Source organism: Athene cunicularia (genome assembly GCF_003259725.1).
Source record: "Athene cunicularia isolate RWA chromosome 3 unlocalized genomic scaffold, athCun1 chr3_part1, whole genome shotgun sequence".
NCBI lineage: Eukaryota > Metazoa > Chordata > Aves > Strigiformes > Strigidae > Athene > Athene cunicularia.
In genome coordinates this window covers 112,355,899-112,370,451 of record NW_020799097.1, presented here as the reverse complement: position 1 = coordinate 112,370,451, position 14,553 = coordinate 112,355,899, and the positions used below count along the sequence as shown (strand labels likewise).

Here is a 14,553-nt window from a genome sequence, read left to right as displayed (position 1 = left end):
CTAATAAGGTTTTCATTGTACATCTTAAAAATTTTTCCCCCTTTTTTTTTCCCTTAGGGAACATCATTGTCTATGGGAATACAATTGACATTTACACCACGGTAGAAACCCTCTTATCTCTTGGAATTAATGGTTCTCGCATACATCTCGTACAGCCTCCACTCAGCTCAAATGTTACTTGCCTTAACAACAGCGAAATCGAAAGTGCTGTTCAGGAGGCACTGTCAAAGGCTGGCGTGTCTGTTTATTATGACAGTATCCTGGCACAGTGGAACGAAGGCGACGACCCAGACCTTATCACATGTGCTGCTTTCACTACTAATACAAAACCATTTAAATTGCAGTGTTCAGTAAGTATATGCTTTCATTGTATTTCCTTCAGTCTGTTTTTTTAAGACAAAGACCATCAAATTTAGATAGTCCCTCGTTGGTTTATCTATTTTCTTATTGTCTCTAGAAGACTGAACATTCACTTGTTAGTCTAAAGGACTGGTTTTTTTTAAAAAATCCAAATAAAACCATTGTTAATGCCCTGACTGATTTGGATTAAAATGTATTTAAGTCACCTGACTCCCAAATAGTTGTTCACTGCTGAGTGACAAATACTTTTAATTCATTTTTTTAAATAATTCTAGAAATCCTTTTATTATTTAAATGCGTACAGTGACTCCTGTCTATAGTTATGTGCATTTGATTAAGTCTTAGTAGAAGCCAAAAATGTTAGGAGAGAGAGCCCTACTCTGTAACTTAATTAAAATCCATTTTAAACAGATTTTTCTGCCTATACATTAACAACTATTTTTGTTCATCTGCAGCTTCAATATCTAAGTAAATTATATGCAGTCACAGGTATGGCCCCACTGTATGATTTGGGACAGGTTTTAGCCTTTCTTAATGGGCAGAATAGTTCTGGTTTTCTTTATTGGGCTAATCCAGGTGAGTGAGCACCTCTGATAGTTGCTTCAACACGTGCATCCATAGGAAGCCTCTCAATATGCCCTGCTGTGTGCACGTTTCTTTGAGCAGCAAGTCTGTTGTAATTCGGGAAAGGAAGAGCTGTGTGCCTCCCCCGGAGACCTCTCCAGGAGTCAGTGGCCCCTGCCAGCAACTCTGCACTGGAAAGCTCAAAGTCATTGGGTTTTCCCAACCCTCTTCTTTTGAACACATGGATAGTTAAGCCATTGCTGATGGAGATGAAGAACTCACATAGCATTTTTACCTTCCAGCAGTCTCCTGACTTTGGTCCCAGTGTCAGTAGTGACATTCCTCCCCTTCTCTCCTCATATGCAGTTCTTCAGTGTCTCTCCTTTTCCCTGAAATCCCTCTGTTTTCACCCTTCTTCCACAGAGATCTCTATGTGGTGGTTCTTCCTGCAACTGAATATCCATTCATCACCTCCTCATCAGCCCCGCTCTTTTCCACACCACCTTGCCTCTGTGGCCTATGCCGTTCCTTCAAGACCCCCATTTCCTTGTGCTTTGTTTCTCTTGCCCTGTTGTGCCCCTTGCCCTGTGCCCATACTTCCTCCAGTCGTGGTTCTTCCCTCTTGAGGACTCTCTTACCCAGCCTCTAAGATAAGAGACATGCAATTACTTGTGATGTCAGGGGCTTTATATTCTCCAAAACGGGTTCAGCTGTCTTCCAAGGCTCGTGTATCTGCTTTTAGCTGCCTTGGAGGATGGGCTCAGCAGAGGACAGGGCTCTGGAGAGTAGCCTCTGCCAGGAAGGCAGCTGCATTCACAGGGGAGCAGGCTGTGCAGGAATCGGCACTGCAGCAGCCTTTTGGGATTTGAGCCAATATCAACTGTTGATTGGCAGATCTTGGGGGCTTAATTTGTTGAGTCCTGCAGGATAAAAACAACGGGAGAAAATCTCCTCTTTCCCTAAAGCGGCAGCGTCCCTCCCTCCCCTCCCGGGCTGACAGATGGCTCCCAGCCTGGAGGTTGCAGCCGTCCCCTCCCCTCTCCTCCGGTGACACCGTCCTGCCTGTCAGCCGGCAGGATGTAGGGCTGTGTGGTCCCCTTGCCCTGACGAGCAGAATTTCCCTGATTTTTTGATCTACTAGATAGTTAGAACTCCCATAACTGTACATAGTTCATTGCTTGTTTTATATACAAACAGGCCCAGGGACTCTGGCTCCTCTGCTACCGCATCTCTGTTGTACCAGTGTTGCTAAAATTTCCAGTTCCCTTTGCTTCCCTCTCCCGTGCCTTTTCTTCTGGCTGGCTCATCCATCTGGTCGTGAGCTTCTGACACTTGCCCTTAGTCCACAGGAAAGCTCTTTGGTGGTGTAATTGGGTAATACCTTTACCCAGGTCACAGTCATGTCCTCCCTGAGGCTGACACTAAAGGAAGGACATATTACTGATGCTGGTTTGCCCTGATAGTTATGTCTTGGGCTGTTCAAGATGAAGGCAGCAAAATAGCACATGCTCATTTGATAATTTTTCACCCTTTCCTCAGCCTGTACAGTAATAGTTCTTGATGATGGGCAGCAACATTCAACTTGTCATCTAATCATTTTAAAAGCTGAGGGCACCGATGAAGGGGAGAGCTATTTTTAAAGGCTCTAAAGCTTCACAAACTATATTGTAGCAATGAGATGGTCAGTCTTCATCTGTACCCTTTATAGGCCGCGATCTTGTTTAACACCTCTCCCAACCTTACCTTTCTTACTACTTTTAACTCTTGATGTCCAGTCTGCACTCTTGTTTTACACTACTTTTGGAACCTTTGTTCTGCCAGCTTTCAGCTTATCCTTTGTAAGAGACAACTACAAAGACACTGCTTGTATAATAGCTGTAGCTTCTCCCAAACAGACTTTTGCTGTCTGCAGTGCTCTGAGGGAGGTGAGAGCCTGGGGCAAGGACTGTTCTGTGCCTGTGCCCACCCTGTTACAAGCTGGAGTGACCCAGTCTCTCTTAACCTGCTCCTCATTTCTTGTGTTTCAGAACTGGGACGCCTTCAGGTGATGTGGGTTCTACCTTCCCCAGTGCCTCTCTCCTCAGCTTCATCTGAATGGGCTCTTTTGTCCTTAGTGAGCACATTTTTGGCTCCAGATTTCAGATGAGCTTTTGCATCTTTAAAGTTACTTTTAGGCAATGTAGAAAACCGGATAAGACACACATCAAGAGAAATGTCAGATGCACGTGATTCTAAATCGAGTCAAAAGCTTCTCTCTGCTAATCAATGCGCAGAGTCTGTGTGGGGTGTGCAGACAAAAGGCAAGGGCTGTGGCAGGACCCTGCAGTCCTCGCTCTCGCGCTGCGCTGGATTTCAAAGCGGCTCTTCAGGCATCCAGCACATTTTTCATGACGTGCTGTGTGCACATCTGTTCCACACCGATGCCGAATGCACAGGACGCATCGGTGGTTGCTTCCAGCACCGCCTGCTTTGCAGGGCTTGTGGCAGTGGTGCTGCCTCTGTTTCTGTTTTGGGGACATGAGGTCTGATCTGTTTCATGTCCCAGGAGAGGGACTACGAAGGTGCCACAGGAAGACAGAAGGGAATTATCACTAGCTTTTTTCTTTGAGACTTAGAGGAGGAATTTAAGGATTTAGGGTGATTTTCTTTCAGCACCCTTTAAATATTTCTGCGGAGAAGATGAGCTTGTGGCTTCAGTATATGCTGGTCCCAAGATAAATCCCTACCTCAGCGTTAGTTCTATAAGGAGGAGTAAGACAGCGCAGGCAGTGTTTTTACAGAATGAAAGTCACTCTTTTTTCAGTCCCACAAAGCAAAACATAGTGAATAGGTATCTGCTGGGCTCATCACCAGATTCAGTAGCCAACTGCCAATTGCACCAAGTACTTTACTCATGGACACAGCCTCCTCTGGGCTGACCTGGACGATCTAGATGATCTAGATCTAGATGATCTAGAAGACCTGTGCCCTGTCTCCGAGAGTGACCAGCTCCAGCTGCTGCGGGCGCAGTAGTCCCAAGCACAAAGGGGGTACAGAGTAGTCTGCCTCCTAAAGCAAGTATTATCCAGATCTGGAATAGTTAGAGATGTGTTTCGTTCCTGACAAAGTTTGGTTATGCTTTCCAAAATTTATGTCACTATCAAGTGTAAGAAATCTGAATGCTTTCATTTTCATGTAAATACTCAGTCCTTTTGTACCTCTCACAAACTTCTTGGTCTCCACAGCTTTCACTGACTTAAATTCTGCTGCTCTAGTTTGAATGAGGATGACACTTCCTCTGAACAATTTTAATTTCCTATCTTTCTCTTTCATTGAATATCCCTGTGCTGGTAACCATAGTAGCATAGTTTGTTGGTAAACAGTTAAGCACAACAGTTGGAAAAATATTTGTAATATACAGTTATCCTGCTAAACTGCAAAGTACATTGTACTTTTCTGTTACTTAGGGTTTCAGTTTGGCTTGAACATTTGAAAGAAGAAAACCAACTTCATAAAGACTTCAAGTCTCTTTCACATGCTCATACTAACACAAAAATACGCACATCTGCTCAGGCTATCACTCGGGCTATTTGACATTGTTAATATTGGAGTTTTTAAAATAAATCCTATCTAATAACCAGAAGTACATGAGTCTAGTAATTCTCTCTACTGTTTTTAATTTTAGTAGCTGTAAATACTGAATCAGAAGGATTTATTTGTGTATGTAAAATCATCCTTGTTTTTTTCATGTTCTTGTTTTTTAAAATAAGTAACATTCAGAACAAAGCATACGTTTTGATTTCTAAAATTATCCAGTAACTAATATATAATTTACTTCTCTCTTTTTTTAGGCATTTTTTAGCTTTGCCTACAGGACAGTGGATTATGAAACCTTTAAGGCAATTAATGATGCTTGCCTTGTTTTTGATGGAAGACTTGTGATCGATACCAAATTCTGCACTAATGATGTCAGTATCAGGGCTGCAGGTCCTTTAACAAAATACTCCAGGAGATACTATGTAGATGAATGGACACACAGCAACTTCAATTCAAAAGAGATTGGCTTTGAGCTTGCTGCATCTATGCTGAATATCTTTGATCCAACCTCTAAGCCCTTTTCTAACCCACCAGAAGGCACAGACAGACTCATCCCCATGTACAAAGGGTGTAAAATTAAAGGTATGTCAAAATGGATTTCTGTCATACTTTCATACCCTCTTTGGTGGTTTTGCTGTTATGTAATAAAGGTAGGTTCATCTCACCTAAGGTGCCTTCTAACGGCAGTGAAGTCCTCAAAGCTCCTTATATAGTCAGTGGAGAGGTGAGTTGCAGTAAAAGCTCATGCTGTATATTTTTGCCAATAACAGACCAAGTTGTGCTTTCATTTAATATTGCAGTAAATATGGAGTGTTTCCAGTGAAAATCTGTGTCTTTATTCCAAGTTCAAGATCAATAAAACTATAATCAGAACTTTTCAATGTGTGGCTACGGCGCCAGCATGTATAAGAGTGCCCAAAAAAAGTTTCTAACGTGAAGTCCACCAAAACAAAACAAGTTCTTTGTTTTCTTTTTAGAGCCATTTAGTAAAGAGCAACAACAAAAGATTATGGGAGAAGAACAAATACATACTTTATTTTCTTCATTTATGATTTAATAAATCTCATACTTTCATTTTTGGCAGGAGGTGTTCTTCCTGGAGGTTATAATTACTTGTGTATTTCCAAACCAGAAATCCCTATCCACTTGGACTTAGAACTTGCACTGTGTGATCATGTAAGTTACACTTTTCTTTGTTTCATTCTCCATTTGGAAAGATGTTCTTATTTAGGATAGCACAGGTATGTGCATTAGTACCACATGACCTTCCAGAGCTGGGACTTACCAGTAAACTCTGCAATGGAACAAACCACATAAAAATGTATCTCTGATTACTTGAAAAATATTTATTTTAATGTCAGTCCACTGTCATATTGTAAATGTGAAATACATATAGATAAGATTATCTGATTAACTTCTTTAATGCAGTTCTTAATTACTTTATCATGAAATCAGTGGAAACCAAAGTGGCATTTGGTCCTTGAAGCCAGGAAATACTTCTTAAGTCCTAATGCTCTGAACTCTTCATTACTATTTGTAGCACTTTGGGTTCAAATAGCTCCCTAGTAGGGCATTACAGCTCAACTCCTTGACCCCTTTTTTCCAGAGTTGGTGGCTCAGCACTGTACCTGGTTCCTGAGCCATTTGCCTCAGCACAGGTTGGGAGGTTATCATGTTGGCTTTTCCTCAGTAGTCTCTTTTTCAGAATGGCTTTCTTTTTGCTTGATTGTGTAGAGAGAGAGAGAAGTAATTTTCTTAGTCATATGGAATATGTTGCTTTCCAAGTTCCTGGCATGTATTTAATACACAGCTTATCAAGGTAGTGGTGGTATTTGCCATCAGATTTGCATAAGAACAAATCCAGTCAGCTAAACCTGGGTGCATCATATACATCAGGTACAGCTGGTGAACAAATAGGAATTACATAACTAACCATACCTCTTAGATGTTTGTTTCCATAATTTCTGATATTTGGCTTTCTAAAAAGATGCACAATTCCTATAAAGAGGCCGTAGGATTGTATTAGCTAGATTTCACTAAAGTATGCTTTCAGCCTTAGCACTTAACCTCTTTCCACCCTGCAGTAAGGTGCTATAAATGCATACAGATGATAAAACTTCACAGTCTATCAGTGAAATTCAGTTGATTTCTTGACTAGTTGGAAAAGAATATATTCTGGAAGGGATGCTCCATACTTCTTTGCTAGAAATAGCTACTGCTGCAAACATGAGAGTCATCTTTGAACAGGAAGGAGGGAAGCACTTCATGCAGTTGGGCTACATAGGAGACTGTCCCATGATACAAACGTGGAGGCGCTTCTCTTAGTGAAGAACCTGACTTGTGAAATAAGAGAAGGACTAGATTCCTGCATTTTAAAGCCAGAGAGAACCATCCAGCCGGGCAAGCTTCTGTTTCATACAGATACGTTTTTCCTCAGGGATTTCTGCATCAAACCCATTCTTGTAGTCGATGTAAAGAGTGGCTTTTAAAAGACTACTTCAGTGCTTTTAAAACTCAGACAGAAATGATCCATAGAAAGAGATTATTTTTTTAAAAAAAAAGGAATCTATGCTTTGGTGGAAGGAATGGCTCTCCTTGTTTTCCAGATTTGTAGATCCAGGATGAGCTGTCTACAGCAGCATGTACTGGGAAGCAGATAGGACTATCAGGGAGAGAAAAATTGGGTTTTGTCACTCCAGATTGCTAGAACATGACTAGAATTCTTTTGCTGCAGCTTTGATTACCTGCTGTCTGAAAAGGGAACATCTTTAAAGCCACTCCAGGAACTTCATGTAAATCCTAAAAGAATTTCCTAAGACAGAAGTATGAGAAGCTAGTGAAATGTATTAGCCGAGAGATGTGGAAGTAACAAAGGTTACTGTAGCCTAGCAACAGGTTTTAGAAATATATAAAACTGGAACATGAATACAGCTTTAAAAAATAGCTTCAAGCTATTTGATCATACCACTGCAATGTGAGGTTTGAAACAAACTTTTACATATTTGTCTTTTAAGGGATTGATTGAACTAGCTGAAACTAAATGCTACAGTTTGAGCATCAATATAGAACATTATTATTCCTTTATTGATAGTAGAGTTGGTGTTAGCAACCCTTGGCAGCCTCTGTTCAAATTAGCAAGAGGGAGTCACCGAGAGCAATTCTAAATCATACATATATATGTGTATGCATATATATATATTTTAAAGGCAATAATAATTCACCATTTAAAAGTCTAGAACATACCCTGAAGGATATGTGCTAAGAGATCAAGTCCAGCCTCCTGCAGTTGCAGGAGTACATAGTGACATTTATAAAATTTAGAAGTTTGTTTCAGAACTGAAGAGGGTCTTTCTTGGTATTTCTTTCTTTGTTGTAAGGCTGTTCCAACCCATCACACCTCTGACTCCTGGAAAACTTCTACACAAAGCCAAAATTGATTAATCGATATGTGATAAATCTTTGAGTTGCAACACTGAAGTTTGCTTGTAACCAATTAACTTGATAGTATCAACCCTCTGCCTACAGTCACACGCCTTCTACAATGTGCCATAAATTTGGACTCTGCACATATACTGTTTGTATATCCATATATAAAATTATATGTGTATAGTTATAAATCTGGAGAGAAAAGTATACTAGTGTGTTCTTCACCCATCCTATAGTAAATTATGATATGCCATGTGTATGCAATAGTATGGACTCGTATAATAAATTAGGATGAATAGAGTTCAATTCAGTTGCCTAAACAGAAGCATCTAGTGTTGTTTGGGATGCCCCAGGGCATCCCTCCTGACTTCCAGCTGCTGCTCCAGGAGGTCACAGGTCTCCCACGGATCCTGTGTCATAACTGCCAGTGCAGTTCAGATGGCCCAGATACCCTCAGGTGTCTGAAATGGCACTCAGGATTGCGTAGCCAAAGCCCGTCCTGTGCACACAGTCATATGCTGCACAGTTTTGTGTGTAGTTAATCAAGGTCTAAACCACATGGAAAATGTGTCCAAACCATAGCAAAGTGCCTTGTTGTATAAGCCATGTTACCAGGAATGGGTATTCTTGATGAAAAAAAAAAAAGGGTGGTGGATTTTAAGAAATGGTACATACCAGCTAGGAAACCCAAGCTGATCCTGTACATATGCCAAGTCAGGTGTTCGTTCCATCTCCACATCTTTTCTTACATTTTCTGTTTCAGGGGATGGAGATTATAACCGGGGAGGCAAGACATGGGAATTATTTCAGGATGCATATCAACAAATATAGTATGGTAGATAGCATCACCTGCTTTTCAAAGGAACCCTTTCCTGTCTCCAACTACATTTCCTTGTATGGACAGCATGAGCGTCTTCTTAATGATCTTTATTATCGCTGGAATGAAGGGCAGATCACAGATCTTTACAGGTAAGATAAACTCAACGTTGTGCATAAAATCTACATTCTGGCAGAATTTTTGTTTTATTTCATTACCATTTATAGTCTGGCTGTTTTCCCTTAGAACAAAAGAAAGATTTTTTTTTTAAAAACGTTTTCCACTATTTGACAAAATTAACAGTGGTAACGCAATCTCTGAAGACCTTCCTGGAAAGAGCTGTGTCTGAGATTTATTTAGAGAAGGAGCAGTGATTCACTTGACCATCTTTCAGATGAAAGAGTATATCAGTATCTTTATAACTTTTGCTTAGAATATTCAGTAGGCTTAACTCATGAAGCTGAACCTGAACAATCCTTTTTTTATTGAAGATTCCTATTCAGAAGTCTCTTTTAAAAGTCAGTATTTTTGTCACTTTGAATGAAACTTCTAAGCCAAAGATTATTAGGGATATTTTAAATTACTCATGATGATAGTCACACTCAACAATTTGCCTGTTTATCTGGTGATAAAATAAACCATAAAGTTTATCCTCTGGACTGTGTTCTCTGTGTAAGGGAGTTATTTTAACTTGATCTTATAGCTGGAGCCTGTGTCAGGACTCAGCATATTTACTGGAGGTATCCCATCCAACTTGCAGCACTTCTCCCACCACAGCACTCTGCAGCAATCAAACAGGTCTTGCAGATTTTCCAAGGTGCTCCCCCCTGCCCAAGCAAGTGCAGGGCAGTCCTGGGGACAAGGTGTTCCAAGGCAGGTCTCTCAAGTGGTAGGAGAGACTAAAGAGCCTGCCTATTTCTAGCCAAGAAATATGTGCCATCTCCTCTGAGAGAATTTTTCATTGCTTTTGGAAATGCAAACTTAATTAAGGAAGCTATTATGAAGTATCTGAAAAAAATTAGATCTACCATATCTTTAATCTTCTGCTACTTCTCCAGAATTTCATATCATAAAAATATTACCTGGCCTGAAAACTCAAAATGGTGTTGTTCTTTATACCTCAGTGAAAACAAGTGATTTTGAGGTCAGGCTTGATTTAAAAACAAAACAAACAAAAAGAAAAAAAACCCCCAACCTTGAGTTCATTCATGGGGTAGAATGCTTTGAGCATGTAATTGAAACAGGAGGTAAAGAAGAACTTGCCAATACATCTTATTTTGATTTTCATTTTAGAAAATCCCTCACAAGTGGTGGCTTGGGAACCTAAATTGCCACAACTAGAAGAGTGAAATACCACATTACATAAGCTGGTTTAGAGACAGAAAGCTAAGCACAGGAACAAATGGTAAATGTTTATCAAAGCTGATAGTGGTGCCTTAAAAGTCTCCAGGTCTGATTTTTATATTTTATATCAGAAAGGCATGAATGGTAGCAAAATTTTCAGATTAAACAATGTTATTTAGGTAACAGTTTATAAAAGTTTGCTGTAAAGGATGTGCTGTGGTCCAAAAGAAACTTTGCATTAAATAGTGATGCAAAAAAATCTGTAGGAAAGAAGCACCTGATACCTTGAGACAGGGACTTAAGAGCCTCTGAATTCCTGTACCTCTTTCTGCAGCTTTTGTGCTTCTGCTGGTTCAGTGTCAAAAAGCTTCCGAGAAATATGTATGAGGCATTGTACACTGCTAAGGACAGAGAAATGAGAATGACTGCTAAAATTGAGGAGGAGGGGGGATCCAGCCAAGCCCTTCAGTTAGTGACAAAAGATTGGTTTGTATGCTGTATTTTGAGAACAGTGGTATCAGCTGCTGTCTCAAAGGGTGAACTCCCCTGAAAAGGACTCAGGGCTTCACTGGGACTGGATGTGCAGTTCTCTCAATTCTTCTGATGTGTTTTTCAGTCCTCTTCCTGCAGTCTCTGCTCATTGTAAATCATAGAGAGTCCAGCTCCTCATTTTTTTCTTCTCATCTTGTACTGAAAGACAGGATGAACCCAGACTTCAACTGTGAGGCTTAAAAGTTTCTTGGACAAAAACACTTTTTTACAAATTGCACTTCAGGAGACCTTTGTATGCCTCTGCTGAGAGGAGCGTGAAACTTGTGAATTATTGCTGCTACAGGGATTGATTTTGATTTATAGAAAATGATGGGTTTGTTTTACAAGAGAGGAATGGTGCACAGCAAATGTAAAGTTCACATAAACAGTATATTGTCAATAGGTGTTAAGTAGAAACTGAAGGAGGATGACACAATTGTATGAGATATGGGCTAAGACGGCAGGTAATTTTCTTTCCTTGTCACAGCTGATGCTGATCAGATAATACATTTGAGCACTGGAACAAACTCAATATTCAGGTTATGGCAAGGTATCATCAGTCTTTTTCACAGTGCAAATGCAAATGCAGTGGTGACATAATCTTTTCTGTGAACCACAAATGTTGCCAGACACTTACACCTTTGTTGTTTGCCCAGATGGGGTTACAGTGTCAGTTGTTATATGTACTAGTGTTTCACACCAGTATCAAAGTCTGGAAGAAAAAATCATCTTATTTTGGGATTTCTGCCTGCAACACAGGCAGCAGTATTTTCCTGATCTTGAAAAAAACAACATTTGTTCCCTTTCTGTTGATGTAGCGCAGCCCAAGGACCTCAGTGCAGCTGCACTCACCTGCCCTCTTGATAGCTATGCGCACAGATTTTGAAGAGATGAGACATTAACTTTATGAAAGGACAGCTTATTTCTTCATGAGAGAAATGAAGAGTGTATTAGCCTCCCTTGCTCTCATGATCGTGATAGGATCCCCACACAGTGCATAAGCTGATCGGGGGATTACAAGATCAAGTTCTGAACATCCACAGAGATTTTAAAAATCTCTGGAGAGATGAAGATCCCAGTGATGATCTGTTAATAGGATGAGACAGGCCAGTCAACATGATGAGAGTAAGAAGTGCAGCTTTTTCTGATGGCAGCATCTACACTCACTGGGGGTAGTCATCAGGTCCCACAAGACTGCTTGTATCTGATCTGGTCTTTGCTCACTGGGACCTGAAGCTGTGCAAGGTTGGTGTTCTCTCACAGCCGCACACTCACAGGCCCCGCAACCTGTGTGTCCAGGGTGTCTGGCCAGGATCACTAGTGTGCCACACAGAGGGATGCCACTGATCAGGTCCTCATCACATCTCTTGAGCTTTTCTTAGTGATGATGAACTAGTTTTGGACTTGTCTTTTACAGCCGTTAGATGTTGATGTTGTTTGGGATCTTTTGTCTCATTATTTCATCTCACCTCTCATTAGCCTGTGGCAAAATTCCTGTTGCCAGGTTTTTCTTATCTGGTTATTTTATTGCCTCCAGTCCCATTTTTAATCTTCTTTATACCTTATCTTTAGATAGGTTTGTTCCTTCTCTTCTTGTATTTGGTCATTTGAATGAAATCACATGTTGCTCTATAGAAATTAACATATGCTGTTCTTTAATCTCTGCTCACTTGTTTCTTCTGGTGCTTTCACACACTCTCACACACGTTTCCATTCATATCTGTCTTGATATTTCTGTTCCAAATGTCTATACTATGAGAATACATTCTCTAGCTAGTTTAACAGGTGGGAGACAAGAGTAACCCACTGATGTAAAGGGAAAGCCCTTTGCAGTCAGCCAAGGTGGAATTAAAGTACTAGTGAGAGAAGGAAAAGACAGTGAGAGGAGGAAGCAAACTGCCTGTAATCTCAACATAACGGTCCTAGCACAAAGCAAACTGGCACAGAAAATGGCTTCTTTCAGGAGGAGGTAGAGCAGTGGAAAAAGGCTGGCAATATAAAGTAGTCTCATAATATATCATATCACATATACAATACATATGCATCCACATAATACAATGTTATATACAATCTACACACACACACATATATATATATATATATATATATATATACACAATATACAACATTAAAACCTAGCCATGAGGAGATTATCTATTAGAAAACGATGAAATTGAAAGACATTTTAGCATCTCTTGTGAGATGAAGATTGTCCTGAGGCTTTTATGTAGATAAAAAGTGGTGTCTGGTCTCTTTTGGCAAGGAATATGAAAATGCATTTGTTGATTTCTCTGTGTGTGATAAAAAGAAGGAAAACTGTTTTGGGTGGTGTTCGCGTGGTCTATAATGATCTCACATGACTGTGTGAATGCAAACCTGATGTTAGGACTAAATTTCTCTCTTTGGCTTTGAAAAAAACCCTTTTAAACTACTACACATTACACTTACATCCACTTGCAGTATCTTCTAGCAAGATGTGAAGTGCCCTTAGGGAAAAGAAAATGTAGACCTTGAAAACGTTGTTTTGTTAGTTAAGCTTCTAAACTTGCTGGTTTGAAACCAGGGTTTGTTCCCCTCCTTCCTTCTTTATGCCTCTATTTTGGGGAGGGCCTTCCTATATGGCAAGAAAGTACAATGTTTTAATCTTTTGGTCGGCATTTAGATTTCTCAGCATGGCATCTAATTCCAGGAATGGACACAGTGGAACAGCTGTCACCTGGGAGCTAATTTATTTCTGTGTAGCATGCAAATTATCTTTTAAATAATTAGAGACTGCACCTAGCAATGAATTTCCTCACTGATTTGCGTTCGGTATAAGGGCTGAAAGTTAACCCCATGATACCGGATTTCCTGACCATAGTGTGCCAGTGCCATTTTCAAATTAACATTAACAACAGGCCCTCAAGATTCATCTAACTTGAAGAAGTAACCCCTTCCAGTTGTGCGTGTGAAACTGCAGCTAACAGTAATAATGAGATTAACATTTCCTTTTGTTAGAGAAAAGTTCCATGGATCTCAGTATGAGATCTCCACGTGATTAAAAGCTGTAGGACTTGACCCAAAATGCAATGAAAGATTGAAATCACCCCTCTCACCTCCTCCATTCCCCCTACAGTGAATGTACTTTATGGAAGAAGCCAGGCAGGGTGGTGGGCATACATCGCCCCACCCCTGGTGCAGGTTAGAGGGGTTCACCAGTGGCTGCTCTCCCAGCCTTGTCCTGTGCCAGGGAAGGAAGCCCCTCAGCCCCTAGATTTGCAGGACCAGCAGTCCGATGCCCCCAGTCACATTAAAATTGATTATGTGTATTCAGACTGCTGCCCTTTAAGACTTTTAAGTTCATGAATTTATCAGCCTAGAAAGCAGTAATCAAAAAAGCCAACATAAAATCATCTGACTCTACTGCCACAGTTAGTTGGCTACAAAATGCACTAGCCCGCTTGGGAGTGTAAGCTTTTAGTGAGTTAGACATCCCTCCTCTGTATTAGTATTTTCACAGCTCACTGGAAGCCTCAAATGCTTTTGAATTAAAGTTTTCTTCAGGGAAATAATGCTTTTAGCTGTCATAGTTAAACCAGCCAACACTATATCTGATGGAACTAAAGAGTTTTAAAGTTTCTTCTCCTTTCTTCTCCTTTAGCAGACAAGGTACTATGGACATTTTTAAAGGTGGTCTTGGTGCAACTCTACAACTACACAGTTAAAATCAGTGCTCTTCAGAATGCCTAGCTGCCTTAGCTGTGATCCCAACGATACAGACAGTAATGTGATAACAACAGATATTAGTCTTTTTCAAAAGTAATTGTGTACAGTTAAGCTTCTGCATCCATATTTGAGCCAGATTCTCATAGGTGTTAGGTACTCCAGCTTAATTCAGAGTAGCATCTGAGTGGGCTGTTCATTACTTAGCTAAACACAAATTCGAGAGCCAATGT

General features: G+C 40.4%; 1 protein-coding gene across 1 annotated transcript in view; it reads left to right on the top strand.

The window, feature by feature from the left end:
- The window catches only part of CFAP61 (cilia and flagella associated protein 61), a 122,840-nt gene that overhangs the window by 83,817 nt on the left and 24,470 nt on the right, over positions 1 to 14,553 (top strand). Inside the window, exons 21-24 of the mRNA XM_026844669.1 lie at positions 58 to 350; positions 4,755 to 5,082; positions 5,585 to 5,676; positions 8,690 to 8,895. Coding sequence (XP_026700470.1) covers positions 58 to 350; positions 4,755 to 5,082; positions 5,585 to 5,676; positions 8,690 to 8,895 — 919 coding nt within the window. The remainder of the gene's footprint in view (positions 1 to 57; positions 351 to 4,754; positions 5,083 to 5,584; positions 5,677 to 8,689; positions 8,896 to 14,553) is intronic.